Below are 18,799 nucleotides of genomic sequence, written 5' to 3' on the forward strand. Positions count from 1 at the left end.
GTGACCCCCCAAATATCAAGTGACATATCCACCTGAGCCAATGTATCTAATCCTATCATGTGTGATCCTGTCTGCTGAGCTGTGTATCTAATCCTATCATGTGTGATAAGGTCTGCTGAGCCGTGTATCTAATCCTATCATGTGTGATACTGTCTGCTGAGCCGCTATATCTAATCCTATCATGTGTGATACTGTCTGCTGAGCCGCTATATCTAATCCTATCATGTGTGATACTGTCTGCTGAGCTGTGTATCTAATCCTATCATGTGTGATACTGTCTGCTGAGCCGTGTATCTAATCCTATCATGTGTGATACTATCTGCTGAGCCGTGTATCTAATCCTATCATGTGTGATACTGGCTCCTGAGCTGTGTATCTAATCCTATCCTGTGTGATACTGTGCCGAGCTGTGTATCTAATCCGATCATGAGTGATACTGTCTGCTGAGCCGCTGTATCTAATCCAATCGTGTGATACTGTCTGCTGAGCTGTGTATCTAATCCTATCATGTGTGATACTGTCTGCTGAGCTGTGTATCTAATCCTATCATGTGTGATACTGTCTGCTGAGCCGTGTATCTAATCCTATCATGAGTGATACTGTCTGCTGAGCCGTGTATCTAATCCTATCATGAGTGATACTGTCTGCTGAGCCGTGTATCTAATCCTATCATGAGTGATACTGTCTGCTGAGCCGTGTATCTAATCCTATCGTGTGTGTGATACCACCTGCTGAGCCTCTGTATCTAATCCTTTGACCCGTTATTATGATTCTCCTGTAACACGTGGTCAGACATGTCAGGATCTTTCTCTAGGCCCCGCCCTCTCGCCTGGAGGACCTCCAGGTGTCCCAGCATGCATAGCGCTATGGACACGTCGCTCCAGTATAACCATAGAGCGCTGGCTGTCATGGCTGTCGTCGAGTTGGCGAAGACCGGGCCGGTGTTTTAGCGCGAGAGCGGGACATGAGGCTGTCACGTGAGGGAGAAAGCACCGTGCACTGAGGCCCCGTTCTTTCTTGAGTGCTCTACAGTAACGCGCCCTCTCGGCTTTGTACTCTGCTCCGGTGTGAAGTTCCGGTTCAGCCGGGGATTGTCCAGCATCTATTTACCTTCCCGCAGCCATGGCTTCCTGGTTCGGGGGTATCGGGTCCGGCCTAGGACAAGTGGGGGGCAGCCTGTCCTCTCTGACTGGACAGATCTCCAGCTTCACCAAAGACATGTTACTGGAGGGGGCGGAGGAGCAGTCAGGTGAGAACCGGGCGGCTGTCACACCGCACCCGACCAGGGATCCCAGGAGCCGCCAGTGCAGTGAACCCCAGAGTCCAGTCATGTCTGTGGTCATTATGAGATGTATATAGTGGAAGTGGATTATAAGTTGTCATGCAGATTCCATCCTCAGTATGTTGAGTCATCCACTTTGTTTCTTACTTCTGATTCATCCAGGTTTCCTAGACTTGGATAGAACTGAGAAACACTGAGTATCATTTTGAACAAAGTGGATGACACAATTTACTGAGGATGCATTCATTTTAAAGTGACATACTTTTTAAATCTTCCGTCACCTCTAATCCTACTTATCCTGTACTGATCCTGAGTTACATCCTGTATTATACTCCAGAGCTGGACTCACTATTCTGCTGGTGGAGTCACTGTGTACATACATTACATTACTTATCCTGTACTGATCCTGAGTTACATCCTGTATTATACTCCAGAGCTGCACTCACTATTCTGCTGGTGGAGTCACTGTACATACATTACATTACTTATCCTGTACTGATCCTGAGTTATATCCTGTATTATATTCCAGAGCTGCACTCACTATTCTGCTGGTGGAGTCACTGTGTACATACATTACATTACTTATCCTGTACTGATCCTGAGTTACATCCTGTATTATACTCCAGAGCTGCACTCACTATTCTGCTGGTGGAGTCACTGTGTACATACTTTACATTACTTATCCTGTACTGATCCTGAGTTACATCCTGTATTATACTCCAGAGCTGCACTCACTATTCTGCTGGTGGAGTCACTGTGTACATACATGACATTACTTATCCTGTACTGATCCTGAGTTACATCCTGTATTATACTCCAGAGCTGCACTCACTATTCTGCTGGTGGAGTCACTGTGTACATACATGACATTACTTATCCTGTACTGATCCTGATCCTGAGTTACATCCTGTATTATACTGCAGAGCTGCACTCACTATTCTGCTGGTGGTGTCACTGTGTACATACATTACATTACTTATCCTGTACTGATCCTGAGTTATATCCTGTTTTATACTCCAGAGCTGCACTCACTATTCTGCTGGTGGAGTCACTGTGTACATACATTACATTACTTATCCTGTACTGATCCTGAGTTACATCCTGTATTATACTCCAGAGCTGCACTCACTATTCTGCTGGTGGAGTCACTGTGTACATACTTTACATTACTTATCCTGTACTGATCCTGAGTTACATCCTGTATTCTACTCCAGAGCTGCACTCACTATTCTGCTGGTGGAGTCACTGTGTACATACATGACATTACTTATCCTGTACTGATCCTGAGTTACATCCTGTATTATACTCCAGAGCTGCACTCACTATTCTGCTGGTGGAGTCACTGTGTACATACATGACATTACTTATCCTGTACTGATCCTGATCCTGAGTTACATCCTGTATTATACTGCAGAGCTGCACTCACTATTCTGCTGGTGGTGTCACTGTGTACATACATTACATTACTTATCCTGTACTGATCCTGAGTTATATCCTGTATTATACTCCAGAGCTGCACTCACTATTCTGCTGGAGGAGTCACTGTGTACATACATTACATTACTTATTCTGTACTGATCCTGAGTTACATCCTGTATTATACTCCAGAGCTGCACTCACTATTCTGCTGGTGGAGTCACTGTGTACATACATTACTTATCCTGAGTTATATCCTGTATTATACTCCAGAGCTGCACTCACTATTCTGCTGGTGGAGTCACTGTGTACATACATTACATTACTTATCCTGTACTGATCCTGAGTTATATCCTGTATTATACTCCAGAGCTGCACTCACTATTCTGCTGGTGGGGTCACTGTGTACATACATTACATAACTAATCCTGTACTGATCCTGAGTTACATCCTGTATTATACTCCAGAGCTGCACTCACTATTCTGCTGGGGGAGTCACTGTGTATATACATTACATTACTGATCCTGTACTGATCCCGAGTTATATCCTGTATTATACTCCAGAGCTGCGCTCACTATTCTGCCGGCGGAGTCACTGTGTATATACATTACATTACTTATCATGTACTGATCCTGAGTTATATCCTGTATTATACTCCAGAGCTGCGCTCACTATTCTGCTAGTGGAGTCGCTGTGTACATACATTACATTACTTATCCTGTACTGATCCTGAGTTATATCCTGTATTATACTCCAGAGCTGCGCTCACTATTCTGCTGGTGGAGTCACTGTGTACATACATTACATTACTTATCCTGTACTGATCCTGAGTTATATCCTGTATTATACTCCAGAGCTGCACTCACTATTCTGCTGGTGGAGTCAATGTGTACATACATTACATTACTTATCCTGTACTGATCCTGAGTTATATCTTGTATTATACTCCAGAGCTGCACTCCCTATTCTGCTGGTGGAGTCACTGTGTACATACATTACATTACTTATCATATACTGATCCTGAGTTATATCCTGTATTCTACTCCAGAGCTGCACTCACTATTCTGCTGGGGGAGTCACTGTGTACATACATTACATTACTTATCCTGTACTGATCCTGAGTTACATCCTGTATTATACTCCAGAGCTGCACTCACTATTCTGCTGGTGGAGTCACTGTGTACATACATTACTTATCATGTACTGATCCTGAGTTATATCCTGTATTCTACTCCAGAGCTGCACTCACTATTCTGCTGGGGGAGTCACTGTGTATATACATTACATTACTTATCATGTACTGATCCTGAGTTATATCCTGTATTATACTCCAGAGCTGCACTCACTATTCTGCTGGTGGAGTCACTGTGTACATACATTACTTATCCTGTACTGATCCTGAGTTACATCCTGTATTATACTCCAGAGCAGCACTCACTATTCTGCTGGTGGAGTCACTGTGTGCATACATTACATTACTTATCCTGTACTGATCCTGAGTTACATCCTGTATTATACTCCAGAGCTGTACTCACTATTCTGCTGGTGGAGTCACTGTGTACATACATTACATTACTTATCCTGTATTGATCCTGAGTTACATCCTGTATTATACTCCAGAGCTGCACTCACTATGCTGCTGGTGGAGTCACTGTGTACATACATTACTTATCCTGTACTGATCCTGAGTTACATCCTGTATTATACTCCAGAGCTGCACTCACTATTCTGCTGGTGGAGTCACTGTGAACATACATTACATTACTTATCCTGTACTGATCCTGAGTTATATCCTGTATTATACTCCAGAGCTGCACTCACTATTCTGCTGGTGGAGTCACTGTGTACATACATTACTTATCCTGTACTGAACCTGAGTTATATCCTGTATTATACTCCAGAGCTGCACTCACTATTCTGCTGGTGGAGTCACTGTGTACATATATTACATTACTTATCCTGTACTGATCCTGAGTTATATCCTGTATTATACTCCAGAGCTGCACTCACTATTCTGCTGGTGGAGTCACTGTGTACATACATTACATTACTTATCATATACTGATCCTGAGTTACATCCTGTATTATACTTCAGAGCTGCACTCACTATTCTGCTGGTGCAGTCACTGTGTACATACATTACATTACTTATCCTGTACTGATCCTGAGTTACATCCTGTATTATACTCCAGAGCTGCACTCACTATTCTGCTGGTGCAGTCACTGTGTACATACATTACATTACTTATCCTGTACTGATCCTGAGTTACATCCTGTATTATACTCCAGAGCTGCACTCACTATTCTGCTGGTGGAGTCCCTGTGTACATACATTACTGATCCGGAGTTATATCCTCCACTATTCTGCCGGTGGAGTCACTGCTCTGGAGTGTAATACAGGCCTTATATCAGGATCAGGGGAAGTAATGTTGTGTATTTGATGAACAGTGTTGGGAAGGTCTTTGTTGTATTCTGAATGTCTTTGTGCTTTTTCTCAGTGGGAAACCCGGAGCTGCCGGTGTCTCGGGACATAGGGGGTATCCAGGCTCTGCAGAGGTCAGAGGTGAGTGCAGTCGGATCATTTCACTCCTGTCTTGTCTTGCCGCCGCCGCTTATAACTTCTTCCCCTTCTGTTTTGTTTGCAGAATGAAAGACTAAAGAAGTCGTGTTCAGAACTGGAAGACAAACTGGAGGCGGCTGAACTACAAGTGAAGCAACAATCTGTGGACTACAGGAACCGGCTGCAGCAGAAAGAGGTGCGGGGCTTGTAGTCGAGGTGTCGTGGAGCCAATGCCTTGTTATACTAGAGAATTACATTATAAGCCCCATCCTGATATAATGTTACTATCCGGATTCTGAGCAGGAGCGATCTCATCAGACGTCCTGCAGCTGCTGTTTATGGCAGCCTGTATTCTGGGCATCGAGGGTTCACATGGACACTGCGCCACGCTTCTGATGGTAACATTTAATATTTATATTCCCATATAACAAAGTGGCTTCATATTGCGGCTTCACCTTTTATGGTTTTAGTACCACAAAATTTCACCTAGATTTTTACTGTGTGCCCCACCACTCCCACCCCCCAAAACAGTGGGCGTTCATTTGAATGGTTTTATGGATTGCAATATCCTAATGTGTTTTGCAAATCGCGCCAGGCCACACTTGTATGACATGACCGTGCTTTGTGTGAATCCCGTTAGAAATCCCATATTTCCAGCAGGTCTTGCAGATATGTCTCTGGACTGTGCGGACCATGGATTAGATCCCCCTTATTTATCATGGAAGCAGCGGTTGTACCCCTGTGAATAGGTCGGCGGTCTGCAGGTCTGTGTTCTGTAAGTGAAGCAGCAGACACAGGATGCCCTAAAACAGCCACATAGAAAACTGGCCCTAAGCATCTGCAGCAATGTAAGGAAACTCTGCCCCCTCCTCAGTGCCGACCCCACATTTTCCTGGCCGTTTTATTACGTATCTCTGGAGACTGTGCAGACCCCGGACCCTGTCTCCATGTATTGTGGGAGCAGCGGTGGTCCTCCGAACATTGCCATCTGTTGTTTTCACTTGTTTTCAGGTGGAGGTGAGTCATCTCAAGGCCAAGCTGAACTCCCTTCAGGATGAGATGCAGAAAGCTCAGGTCTCCGCACAGCTGTCCAGCGTCTCTCTCCAAGCAGCCGACTCGTCCGCCTTCATGTCCGGTATCCAGCCGCCGCTGTCCGGCTTCCAGAGGGATGATATGGACTTTGGGGACATGATTTGGTCTCAGCAAGAAATAAACACGTTGTCCAGTGAGGTGTCCAGGCTAAAGTCGGAGGTGTCTCACTGGAAGCACATAGCACAGGTAAGGGCCCTGATTTAAGAGGGGGGGGGGGGGTCTTCTATTGACCGCCATTAATGAGCTATAAAGGGCTTCTCTCTGAAGGAGCCGTAACGTCAGTGCATTAAATGGCCACAGTGTAATACTTTATTTCCCCTGTGGTGGCGCTGCAGGAAAATGCAACAATTACTGTAGGGTTCCCCCATAGATTATACCAGGTGACTGTGGGTCCCAGGAGCCGGGGACCCTCCTAACAATAAAGAGATTATTACTGGTTTAAGGGTCATATGGACAGTGACTGTTTTCCGCCGCTCTTCAGATAATATCATTATTCGTCCTTTACCCGTCGTCTGTTATTTTACACGTTATCGTGACCTGTTTTATGTTCTTTTCAGTCTTCAAAAAGTCAAGGGGCCCAAAGTGCGGACACCAGTGAGATCTGCATGATGCAAAATACCATTCAGGTACAGTCTGTTATCATTCATCTTTACTGATACATTGTAGCAAAGTTACAGAACATTTAATTCTCTATTGATTACTTTTATCTATAAACCTTACAGGGGCTTCAGGGTGCACAAGATAATCTATTCGGGAATTGTCTATAAATGTTTACTGAGTAATAAGTGGGGGGGGCTACTGTGATTACTGGGAAGGGGGGGGCTACTGTGATTACTGAGAAGTGGGGGGGGGCTACTGTGATTACTGGGAAGTGGGGGGGGGGGCTGCTGGGATTACTGGGAAGTGGGGGGGCTACTGTGATTACTGCGAAGTGGGGGGGGGGGCTACTGTGATTACTGCGAAGTGGGGGGGGGGGCTACTGTGATTACTGCGAAGTGGGGGGGGGGCTACTGTGATTACTGGGAAGTGGGGGGGGGGCTACTGTGATTACTGGGAAGTGGGGGGGGGGCTACTGTGATTACTGGGAAGTGGGGGGGGGGCTACTGGGATTACTGGGAAGTGGGGGGGGGCTACTGGGATTACTGGGAAGTGGGGGGGGGGCTACTGGGATTACTGGGAAGTGGGGGGGGGGCTACTGGGATTACTGGGAAGTGGGGGGGGGGCTACTGGGATTACTGGGAAGTGGGGGGGGGGGCTACTGGGATTACTGGGAAGTGGGGGGGGGCTACTGGGATTACTGGGAAGTGGGGGGGGGGGGGCTACTGGGATTACTGGGAAGTGGGGGGGGGGCTACTGGGATTACTGGGAAGTGGGGGGGGGGCTACTGGGATTACTGGGAAGTGGGGGGGGGGCTACTGGGATTACTCGGAAGTGGGGGGGGGGCTACTGGGATTACTCGGAAGTGGGGGGGGGGCTACTGGGATTACTCGGAAGTGGGGGGGGGGGCTACTGGGATTACTGGGAAGTGGGGGGGGGGCTACTGGGATTACTGGGAAGTGGGGGGGGGCTACTGGGATTACTGGGAAGTGGGGGGGGGGGCTACTGGGATTACTGGGAAGTGGGGGGGGGCTACTGGGATTACTGGGAAGTGGGGGGGGCTACTGGGATTACTGGGAAGTGTGGGGGGGGCTACTGGGATTACTGGGAAGTGGGGGGGGGGCTACTGGGATTACTGGGAAGTGGCGGGGGGCGGCTACTGAGATTACTGGGAAGTGGGGGGGGGGCTACTGGGATTACTGGGAAGTGGCGGGGGGCGGCTACTGAGATTACTGGGAAGTGGGGGGGGGCTACTGTAATGGGAAGTGGGGGGGGAGCGCTACTGTAATGGGAAGTGGAGAGTTACGGTGATTACTGGGTGGTGGGGGGCTGCCGTGTTTACTGGATAGTGGCTCTCGCGGTTAGTGGGAGGGGGGCTATCGTGAATACTGTGAGGAGGGCTGATGACTTGGGAAGATTGGGAGATGCAGTTTTTTCCTCTTGGACAGGGGGCAAAGCTTCAAGAGACGTGTATATCCAGGTTTGTACATCCCATTGCCGTGCAGCTCTTCCCTGCAGTGTCAGCGCTGCATCGTATATTATGGAGCCGGCTCCTAGACCTGGCAATGCTTTATCCAGTTAGAACCAGCGCCTAAGTAACCTAAATTAGAACCAGCGCCACATTACATCGCTCTCTCTGATTCTCGGAAGGCTTTGCAGCTGTTACTTTTGCCCCCTGATTATAGGATCTGAAGCAGAAGTTGAGCCAAGAGATCGATGATCATCAGCACGAACTCTCCGTGTTACAAGACGCTCATCGGCAGAAAATAGCCGAGATCACAAGGAGGCACCGAGAGGAGCTGGGAGAATACGAGGAGCGGATCGAGGAGCTGGAGGAGCAGCTGAACACGGGTCTGTGGCTTTAAAAGTCTTAAACTGCCGCTCCCTAATACAGAAATCAGGATCGTCCTTTTAGGGCTTATTCAGATGAACCTAAATCTTGTCCGTGTGACGTTTTTTTTTTTTTTAACGACCGTCACACGGACGAATGTACTTCTATGGGGCTGTTCACACGGCAGTTGTTTTAATGAACCATGGGGTGGTCCCGTGAAAAAATAGGACATGTCCTATCTTCATCCTCAAGTCTAAGGGATCTGTAAAAATGGGTCCCGCATTTTTCACGTCTGAGTTTGCACTTGTTCATCTGAATCCGGCCTTACACTTGGTAGTAATTTGATTTATAGTAATAGTTTGTGGGGATGCTGGGCACTCCTCATTGTTGTCCTGCCCATCCCTCTCCAGAGTACAGGTGCCAATTACAGCAGTTTGTAGTCTGTCTAGGCAATGGGCGCCCTGTTGCAGCGCTGTGGGACCAGATTTTGACATTTTTTTTTGTTTTCTTTTTTTTTGTGTTCAGGGGCAGCAGAAGGAACCTCTGACAACTCCAAAGTGTTTGAACTACAGAAAACTATTCTCTCTCTGGAAGCCGCAAACACTGAGTGCAACCAGAAGGTTCAGGAGTTGGAGTGTAATCTGAGCGAGCTGGGTTCTCTGTTATCAGCCTCCGAGGAGGAGACGGCTGTCCTGCGTACAGAGAATGAGCAGGCGGTAAATGAGAGGAATACGTTGTCTTTAGACTATGAGAGGCTGATGTCGGAGTTCGCAGAGCTGCAGAGATCTCGAGAGGCGGGCGGCACAGGAGATGCCAACCATCTAGAGTGCGAGGTTCTGCGCTTACAGGAAGCCTTGTTCGGTAAGATCTCATAGTAAAGGGTTAAACCCAATACTATTAAAGTGGCAGTCTAGGTGTGTGCTTGACCATTCACCACCTCTGGGTGCTGCTTAGCTGCGATTTATGATGACGGCTGTGTGTTGTTTAATGCACAGCTGTAATCCGTGACTCCTGCATTGTCTGAAAGCCACCAACTATCTCATAAGAGGTTTAGACTACGGCTTTGTCCCTCCTATATGCTTTACACTGCAGCTCTGCTTGTTTAGATTTATTACTGTATAACGGGTTCTGATTCGAGGGCCATATTGTCGCAATAAAACTAAGAGGTATCTCCACCTGGGACATTTATGGATTATTGACCACATAGTCCATAAATGTCTGACCGGTGGGGGTGCACTTTTGGGATTCCCACCTATTGGGAGAACATGGAAACCGTTCCCATAAATTACAATGGAGAGCAGCACGCAGCCGGCCACCTCTCCACCTCATCTCTTCCCCTCCAGAGTGCCAAGTGGAATCAGAGTAATGAGAGGTCTTAGTTGGGAACGCCCCGTTTAAAGGATGACTAGGGGGATGTTCATGACACGGGGTGTTAAAGAGCATTTAGGGGGGGATACCCATCGTGCACCGCCCTGGCAGCAGGCACTAGCCATAACACAGTAACCGTTTTGAAGTTACCTAGAACTTATACAGCCTCGGTGCCCCCCAGTAGTGCCAGGCAATTATTGCCCTCCCTAAGTGTCGGCCATAGCAGTGCCACTAGGGGCCACACCGGATGCAGGTTGTGCCCTCCTGATATGTATAAGCACGACGTCTGCGCCTGGAGAGATGATTCTCATTACTGTTTGGTGATTTAGCAGCACTGGGAAGGATTGCTGAGATTTCACACCGGTCGGCCTCTATTCCATAATACTCCAGTTTGTGCAGTGGTGGCCACAGTGACCAGTATAATAACGAAAATTCTTTTTTTTTTATTTTTTTTATTTTAGATGCTGAAAAAGAAATGAACAGGATGTCTCAGTCTGAACAGGTACCTTCTACTGCACCGTGTATACATTATGCTGGATATTGTGAGCTGAAGGATTAAGAATCATGTCATTTTGCAGGCTGATGGGGATTCAGTGCCGGAGGGTAAAGACACAATCGAACTAGGGAACAAAAGGCTTTTCTTGGAGAATGAGGTGAAACGCCTGGAGAAAGAAAAGGTGACTACAAATAGCTCTAAATTTTGTGAAACTATACACGTTAGTTAAGATATTAAAGGGGTACACCAGCCACAAAAGTTTGTCCTCTATCCACTGGTTATGGGGCTCCCTGCTCAATCGGAGCGCATCTTCCGAGCACAGCACTTCATTTAAATGGCTTGCATGTAATACTACATTTTTCCATCACTGAGAATGCAGCCTATCCATTCACTAGAGAGCAGCGGTGACATCACTGAGAATGCAGCCTATCCATTCACTAGAGAGCAGCGGTGACATCACGGAGGATGCAGCCTATGCATTCACTAGAGAGCAGCGGTGACATCACTGAGAATGCAGCCTATCCATTCACTAGAGAGCAGCGGTGACATCACTGAGAATGCAGCCTATCCATTCACTAGAGAGCAGCGGTGACATCACTGAGAATGCAGCCTATCCATTCACTAGAGAGCAGCAGTGACATCACTGAGAATACAGCCTATCCATTCACTAGAGAGCAGCGGTGACATCACTGAGAATGCAGCCTATCCATTCACTAGAGAGCAGCGGTGACATCACGGAGGATGCAGCCTATGCATTCACTAGAGAGCAGCGGTGACATCACTGAGAATGCAGCCTATCCATTTACTAGAGAGCAGCGGTGACATCACTGAGAATGCAGCCTATCCATTCACTAGTGAGCAGCGGTGACATCACTGAGAATGCAGCCTATCCATTCACTAGAGAGCAGCGGTGACATCACTGAGGATGCAGCTTATCCATTCACTAGAGAGCAGCGATGACATCACTGAGGATGCAGCTTATCCATTCACTAGAGAGCAGCGGTGACATCACTGAGGATGCAGCCTATCCATTCACTAGAGAGCAGCGGTGACATCACGGAGACTGGCCTTGCTATTATGAGAAGTTTGTAAAATGTCACTGGTTTCAAGAAAGTTAATGACCAAACGTGCTGTTTGAGCTGTAAATGGGGCTTTGTTGTAGCTTACTGACATTGTGCTCTCACCACCTACTAGGGTATCTGTAACTGTGGTTTACTTATTATGTGGTGACCGCCTCTTTAAAGTCCCATGTTTGACACCTACAATCGCTCTGACCTTTGATGGAAGGAAATTTTGAGTCCATTTCCACCCTTTTAATATCTGTTTTCTGCTTTTCAGGAAGCGCTGAGAGATGAATTGGATCTTGTATTTTCCTCATCTGCCAAAGAGTCTGAGCTGGAGCTGCTGAGAAGAGTTCTGGAAGAAAAAGAGAGGACCCAGCAGGAAAGTATTGCTGAGAAGGAAACTCTTACAGCAGAACTTGAAGAGCTGGATAAACAGAATCAGGAAGCCATGCAGGTAGCGCCTCATTCCGCACATGCCCTGTACAAGCATAGTTGTCGTAACCGTGTATTGTAGCATTTAAAGGGGACATCCACCCAAAAATTATTATTTGAGAAGTCAGAAGATGACATTTGTTCACCACTGTTTACCAGAACTAAGGCCGCATCCTAAAAAAAATCGGACCTTCATTATACACCACTCAGATCTCCGTTACTGAAGTTGTATGACGCAATATTCCATGTAAAGCTCCATTGATTTGATGGGTCGTATGTTAAAAATGTTGCCGAGCAGGCGCCATTTCATCCAAGTCTCTGCTGTGTTACTCAATGCCTGCAATCAGAGAAGTCTCTGATCGCAAGCATTTAACCCCTCAGATGCCAGTGTCAGATGTGACCACCGGGATCTGAGGGGTATTTTACCTTACCTTTCTGTTTGCTGCTGGTCACCGGCTCCCGCGTGGCGAGATTGCAGGAGCCGGCGTATTCCTTTAGCAGTTGGGAACCTTGTGAACGCTCCCAGCCCTGCTATAGGAAGATTTATTGAGGCCCGTCTGCGGCAGGTCCCAATAGCAATGCACTAATTTTGCCATAGACTGTAATCCTATGATATTGCAGTCTATGGCATAAGCAATCTACTGATCGCAGGTTCGAGCCCCCATGGGGAGCAAAAAAAATAGTAATAAAAAAAGTGCATAAAAACGTTTTGAAAAAAATTCAGATCACCCCTCTTTCCCTAGATCACATACATAAATAAACACATTAGGTATCCCTGCATCCAAAAATGTCTGTACTGTAAAAATATTTATCCAATACGGTGAACGCCATAGCGGAAAAAAACATCAAAATGGCCGAATCGCAGGGGAGGATAAAACAGAAAACATAAAAACTAAAATTAGGCTGGTCCTGAAAGGGTTAAGTCCTTAATGTCGTGAGGTTGCAGAGACAAAAACGTAACAAATATCTTTAAAGGGGTTATCCGACGAAGGAGATGTAGAGATGTATCACTTATCCATAGGATCGGAGATGATTTTCTGACCGCCGGGGTCCCTCTGATCACTAGAACGCGGCTCCCAACCCCCGTTTCTTTTCGCTTTGAGACCGCAGTGAGGAGAAGTTTGCATGTCGCGGAGGTCGCTAATGCACCCGCCTCACCATTCAATATCTATGGAGGCCCATAGACACTGAATAATTGGATAGGTGATAAATATACTTTGGGATAATCCCGCTAACACCTTACACATCTTGTCTTCCAGCACCTGATGCTTATGAAGGAGCAGTTATCGAAACAGAAAGTTGAGGCCGAAGCCCAAATTGCTCAACTCACAGAAAAACTGCAATGTGAAAGGGAGAAAACGTTAAAAATCGTATCGGAAAACAGCACCTTATTAAAGGAGCTCGAGTCTGAGAAGGAAACCCGCAGCGGATCGGAGATGTCCCTCCGTGATCTGCAGACGAGCAATCAGCAGCTAGCGGCCGAGATGATGGAGAAGCTGAAGCACTTGGAAGCCGCCAATAAGAAACTAGAAGAAAATCTAAAACAAGTCAATCAAGAATCGGCCACGGCCAAAGAAGCGAGACACGAAAATCGGGACGACCGGGAGAGAGAAGCGGAGACGGTAAGACTACATAACCAACTTTCCGAAATGAAGCAGGTTAAAGACGATTTGGAGAAAGAAATCTGCGATTTGAAGATGGAAAATGAGATGCTGCTGTCAACCCAAGAACAAGCCAAACAGCAGCTGCAAGAAGTCACTGCTCAGAAGAGCAACGTTTCCTTAGAGAAACAGACCTTGATTGCGGCTTTAAGGATGGAGAAAGGGAGAGTGGAGGGGGAATTAAATCAGATGGAGAACAGGTTGCTGGAACAGGCTCAGAAGTACGAACGCACCATCAATGAACTTTCCAACGCCCAAAAGATGGACACCACCGCCCTGCAACGGGAGCACGAGCGCCTCATTAAGCTCAATCAGGAGAAGGACTTCCGGTTAGCAGAAAGCAAAAGGTCCTTGGAGCAAATGGAAATCGATGGCGAAGAAACCAAGGAAATGCTGACGAGCACCTTAGAAGGACAGAAGCAGCTGACGGAACTGATACGAGAGAAGGAGACGTTCATACGTGAACTTCAAGAAAAGAACTTGGAGATACAGAGGGAGCTCGACCGTCACAGCAGAGCGTCAAAGGAGAGGGACGTCTTCAAACAAGCCATCGAGGAAAAGGAAAAAACGTTGTCCTCCATGAAGGAAGATAACAGCCACCTTAAGGAGGAGATCGAGCGAATGAAAGACCAGCAGAGCCGGCCGCAACCTGCCGTGGAACCAAAGACGCTGGATATCATCACGGAGCTAGAGGCGGAGATAACGCAACTGAGTAAGGTGCGCAATAATTACGAAGAAGAGCTGAAACTTCAGAAGAAAGCGGTGGAGAAACAGAATCACAGCGCTCTTCAGTTCCAAAAGTCTTTGCAGGAAAAGATCAAGGAGATGGATGAAATTAAGATGCAACATAAGGAAATGGTGGAGACGTACGAGAACCTCCTGTCGGAGAAGGACAGTGAGATCTCCAGCCTGCAACAGACCAATGAACTGATCAGCTCCCAGCTGCAGAACGAGCATCTTATCCACACAGATTCCTCGGACATTCTCCACCACACGAAGACGCAGAACATTAATAACAGTGAGAACGGTACCGAGAAGCATGACCTGTCCAAAGTGGAGATCGAACGGCTGGTGAAAGGCATCAAAGAGAGGGAGATGGAGATTAAAATGCTCAACGAAAAGAACATCACCTTGACCAAGCAGATCGACCAGTTGTCCAAAGACGAAGTCGGGAAGCTCACTCTGATTATCCAGCAGAAAGACCTGGAGATACAAAATCTTCACGCCCGATCGTCCTCCATCAATTACATGCAAGATGTGGTGTATCTCCAGCAGCAGATACAAGCTTACGCTATGGAGAGGGAGCAGGTTCTGTCCGTCCTGAGCGAGAAGACGCGGGAAAACAGTCAACTAAGGACGGAATACCACAAAATGATGGATGTGGTGGCGGCCAAAGAGTCGGCCCTCTTGAAACTCCAAGAAGAAAACCAGAGACTCTCTCGCAGTCAAGAAGGTAGCACCCAAGAAATGTTCAGAGAGACCATCCAAAATCTGTCTCGGATCATTCGAGAAAAAGATATCGAGATAGACGCCTTGAGCCAGAAGTGTCAGACCTTGTTGACCGTCCTTCAGGCGTCCAACTCTGAGAGCGGCAACGAAATGGGAAGCGTCAACAGCAATCAGTTTGAGGAATTGTTGCAGGAAAGGGATAAGCTCAAGCAGCAGGTGAAGAAGATGGAAGAATGGAAGCAACAAGTGATCACCACCGTCCGGAACATGCAACACGAGTCCGCTCACCTGCAAGAAGAGCTGCACAAGCTTCAAGGTCAGATCAGTCACGATAGCGATTCCAACTCTCGGCTGCAAGTCGATTACAACAACCTGATCCAGAGCTATGAGCACAATGAGAAAAAGCTCAAAGGTCTCGGCACAGAGTTGAGTAACGTGCAGAGCAGCATTGGAGAACTCCACAATACGAAAGAACAAATTCTTGGTCAACTTGACACAGTCAGACTGCAGACGAGCGCCGGGATGCCCGAAATCGACTGTCCGTTGACATCTTCTGAAGATGATCACGTGACCAAGGTACCTCAAGAATACGAGCAGCTGAAGGTTCAGATACAACAGAAAGACTCGACCATCCGGACCCTACAGGAAAACAACCAGCGCTTGTCGGACTCGGTAGCTCTGACGTCTGAAGAAGGACGCAGGAGCCAAGAAGATTCTGTCTTGGAGTTAAAGCGGATTAAAGAGCGGAGTGATGTCTTGCAGAAGTCGCTTAAAGAAAAGGATCTTTTAATAAAGACTAAAGGAGACAAGTTAAACTCCGCCACCGAAAAACTGAGGAACAAAGAGAACGAAAACGAGCTCTTGAAGCAAGCGGTCACCAACCTCAAAGAGAGGGCTCTGATCCTGGAGATGGACATCAAGAAGCTGAAGGAAGAGAATGAGAAGGTGATGGCCAAAGAGAAGGAGAAGGAAAGTGAATTCCGAGCTCTTCATGAGACCAACATGCAGTTCTCGATGCTCCTGCGAGAGAAGGAATTCGAGTCCAGCTCCATGAGGGAAAAGGCTTCAGCCCTGGAGAAGCTTCTGAAGGAAAAGGAGCAGGTTGGTTTGTCCGTCTTTACACATCCCATAACAAAGTCAAGATTTTTATACTATAGTCAAGTGTTGCGGCTGGGGCAGAAGTATGTTAGGAGGTTTATTTATTAAGTATGGGGGCGCTACAGGGCGTCTTATGTTCTAATTGTCACCGGGACGTCTAAATACACTATTTGCGTTGGATAGGGGAAGGCCGGCGAGTTGAACCATTTGCTGAATGAGGTGAAATCCATGCAAGAAAAGGCCATTCTGTTCCAGCACGAGAGGGACCAGGTGATGCTGGCGCTAAAACAGAAGCAGATGGAAGGTGTCTCCCTGCAAAATGAGGTTCGTGACCCGCGAGGGCGGAGGGCGGCGATGCCCGGCTCCACAGGGCCCCATTCTTAACTCCAGGCTGCGGCTTCATCTATTTTCTTACCTTGTTCTTCGCTACTTGGGTTACAGATAATGAACAACCACTAATGACTGCCGGCATAGTGTTCAGAGAGGTTGTCATCCAGCTTCCCACAGACCCAGAATGGACTATCAATCCATATTGTTTTGCAGGGTTGTCGTCCCCCCACCTGTATGAGTGACAAAACTTCTAGCACTCCTTAAAGGGAATGTGTTGCTAGAATTTTTTTTTTTAGTTAAACAGTTAGTGTATACATGATTAGACATTGTTAGAATTTTTTCACAAGTCAGGAAATATTATAAATTAGATTCTAATTTATAACATTTCCCTGTGCTGGTCACTAGAGGGAGCCATTTCCAAAATTGCAGCATTGGCATGTGGTAAAGCAACTACATTGCTTTATGCTGCAAATTTGGTGTAAACACACTCGCTCTAGTGAGCTCACAGAATCCCCCCTCCCTTATCCTGGCTAGTGCCAGGAGAAAGGAGGGGATTGGATATTCAAGCCTCCTACACTGTGTGCCGCCATTTTTTGAGCGAATACACCGTGTTGTGGGCTTACATACAGTGGTAATCACACAGTAAAACACGAACATACACAGACATAACTTACCTGCTCCTGCCGCCGCCGCTCCGTCTGCTCCCTCCGCTCCTAGTGCTTGCTTCAGAGCACATGTCCGGAAGCCGCGACCGGAAGTAGTCCTCTTACTGTCCGACCGCGGCTTCCGGTCCACAAGAAAAGACCTTCCTTTTGGTCTGTGTGGGAGCAGCGCATGCGCCGTTCCCACACAGACGGCGTACGCTATAGTGAATGGAACGGCTCCCGTTCGAATTCTCTATGGGGCTGTATGTGCCGTATTCCATGTCTGTATGTGTCGTTAATCGACACATACAGAGATGAAAAAAAAAATGGCAGCCCCCATAAGACAAAGTTTGAAAAAAAAAAGTAAAACTCAAACATACAAATAAATATATATTTTTTTTAATAAAACACTAAAAGCAAATTGATCGAAATTTTTTTTTTCCCGCGACACCCGTCCTTTAAGCATACTCTTGTTTGCATTCATAGACCGAAACCTAAACACACCTAATACTTCTCAGACTGAGGGTTTGTTACATTGTATCCAGTCTAGACAATCTTGTGAGCTTCACTGTCTGGACTCCAGAGTGATACATTTTACCATGACTGATACATTATAACAAACTATCCGTGCAGAAGAAATTTGTGGTGCGCTGCGTTTTTAGCTTAAGAGGATTCTCTATACTGGATACAATTGTAACAAAACCTAAAAAGTATTAGGTCAGGAGGGATTTCCACCCTCTGGATATAAACAAGAATGTTCCCATTTACTGCCAGAAAGCAGAGATATTGAAAGTGGTGATGAATTAAAAAACAAAGGGGGAGAATAATACTGTCTTAGGGTATGTTCACACGATGAGAGGCATTTATGTGTGAAAAGACAGACTGTTAACAGCTGCCTCGTTTCACACGTAAATGCTCCTCGCATTTTGCGAGCCGTCTGAGACGCTCGTATATCTTGAGCTGCTCTTCATTGAGTTCAATGAAGAACAGCTCAAATTACGTGGCAAAGAAGTGCCCTGCATATAATGTATATAAGTGTCCTGCACTTCTTTGCCGAGGCAGTCCATTTACAGCTGTCAAACGACGACGCGTAAATGACAGGTCGTCTGCACAATACGTCGGCAAACCCATTCAAATGAATGGGCAGATGTTTGCCGACGTACTGTAGCCCTATTTTCAGGCGTAAAACGAGGCATAATACGACCTCGTTTACGCCTGAAAATAGGTCGTGTGAACCCAGCCTTAAAGTTAGACCAGATAAAACTAGAACAGACATGCGGGAAATGCGCCAAATTAATCACGGGTGCGCGCTGTATGAGAAATCTTGCTGGACATGTTAGACACTTATTTTATTTTTCCCCTCTCTTTTTAACGCCACCTCATGCCTGTCTGATTTAAAGGGGTTTTCCACTACCGGACAACTGATAACCTATCCACTGGACGCTTCATCCCATGTGACAGCCGCTGCAGCCAATCAC

General features: G+C 46.8%; 1 protein-coding gene across 2 annotated transcripts in view; it reads left to right on the forward strand.

Annotated features, from left to right (window-relative positions):
- The first annotated feature begins 881 nt into the window (after positions 1–881).
- Positions 882–18,799, forward strand: part of TRIP11 (thyroid hormone receptor interactor 11) — a 41,600-nt gene continuing 23,682 nt past the window's right edge. For both annotated transcript variants that reach the window (XM_075844336.1, XM_075844337.1), the window contains exons 1-12: positions 882–1,249; positions 5,198–5,262; positions 5,345–5,455; positions 6,271–6,537; positions 6,909–6,977; positions 8,634–8,799; positions 9,305–9,640; positions 10,609–10,649; positions 10,726–10,824; positions 11,982–12,161; positions 13,399–16,350; positions 16,531–16,671. In XM_075844336.1, the coding sequence (XP_075700451.1) occupies positions 1,123–1,249; positions 5,198–5,262; positions 5,345–5,455; positions 6,271–6,537; positions 6,909–6,977; positions 8,634–8,799; positions 9,305–9,640; positions 10,609–10,649; positions 10,726–10,824; positions 11,982–12,161; positions 13,399–16,350; positions 16,531–16,671 (4,554 nt within the window). In that variant the 5' untranslated portion in view covers positions 882–1,122. The remainder of the gene's footprint in view (positions 1,250–5,197; positions 5,263–5,344; positions 5,456–6,270; positions 6,538–6,908; positions 6,978–8,633; positions 8,800–9,304; positions 9,641–10,608; positions 10,650–10,725; positions 10,825–11,981; positions 12,162–13,398; positions 16,351–16,530; positions 16,672–18,799) is intronic.

The sequence above is a fragment of the Rhinoderma darwinii genome, chromosome 12, assembly GCF_050947455.1.
Source record: "Rhinoderma darwinii isolate aRhiDar2 chromosome 12, aRhiDar2.hap1, whole genome shotgun sequence".
Taxonomy (NCBI): Eukaryota; Metazoa; Chordata; class Amphibia; order Anura; family Rhinodermatidae; genus Rhinoderma; species Rhinoderma darwinii.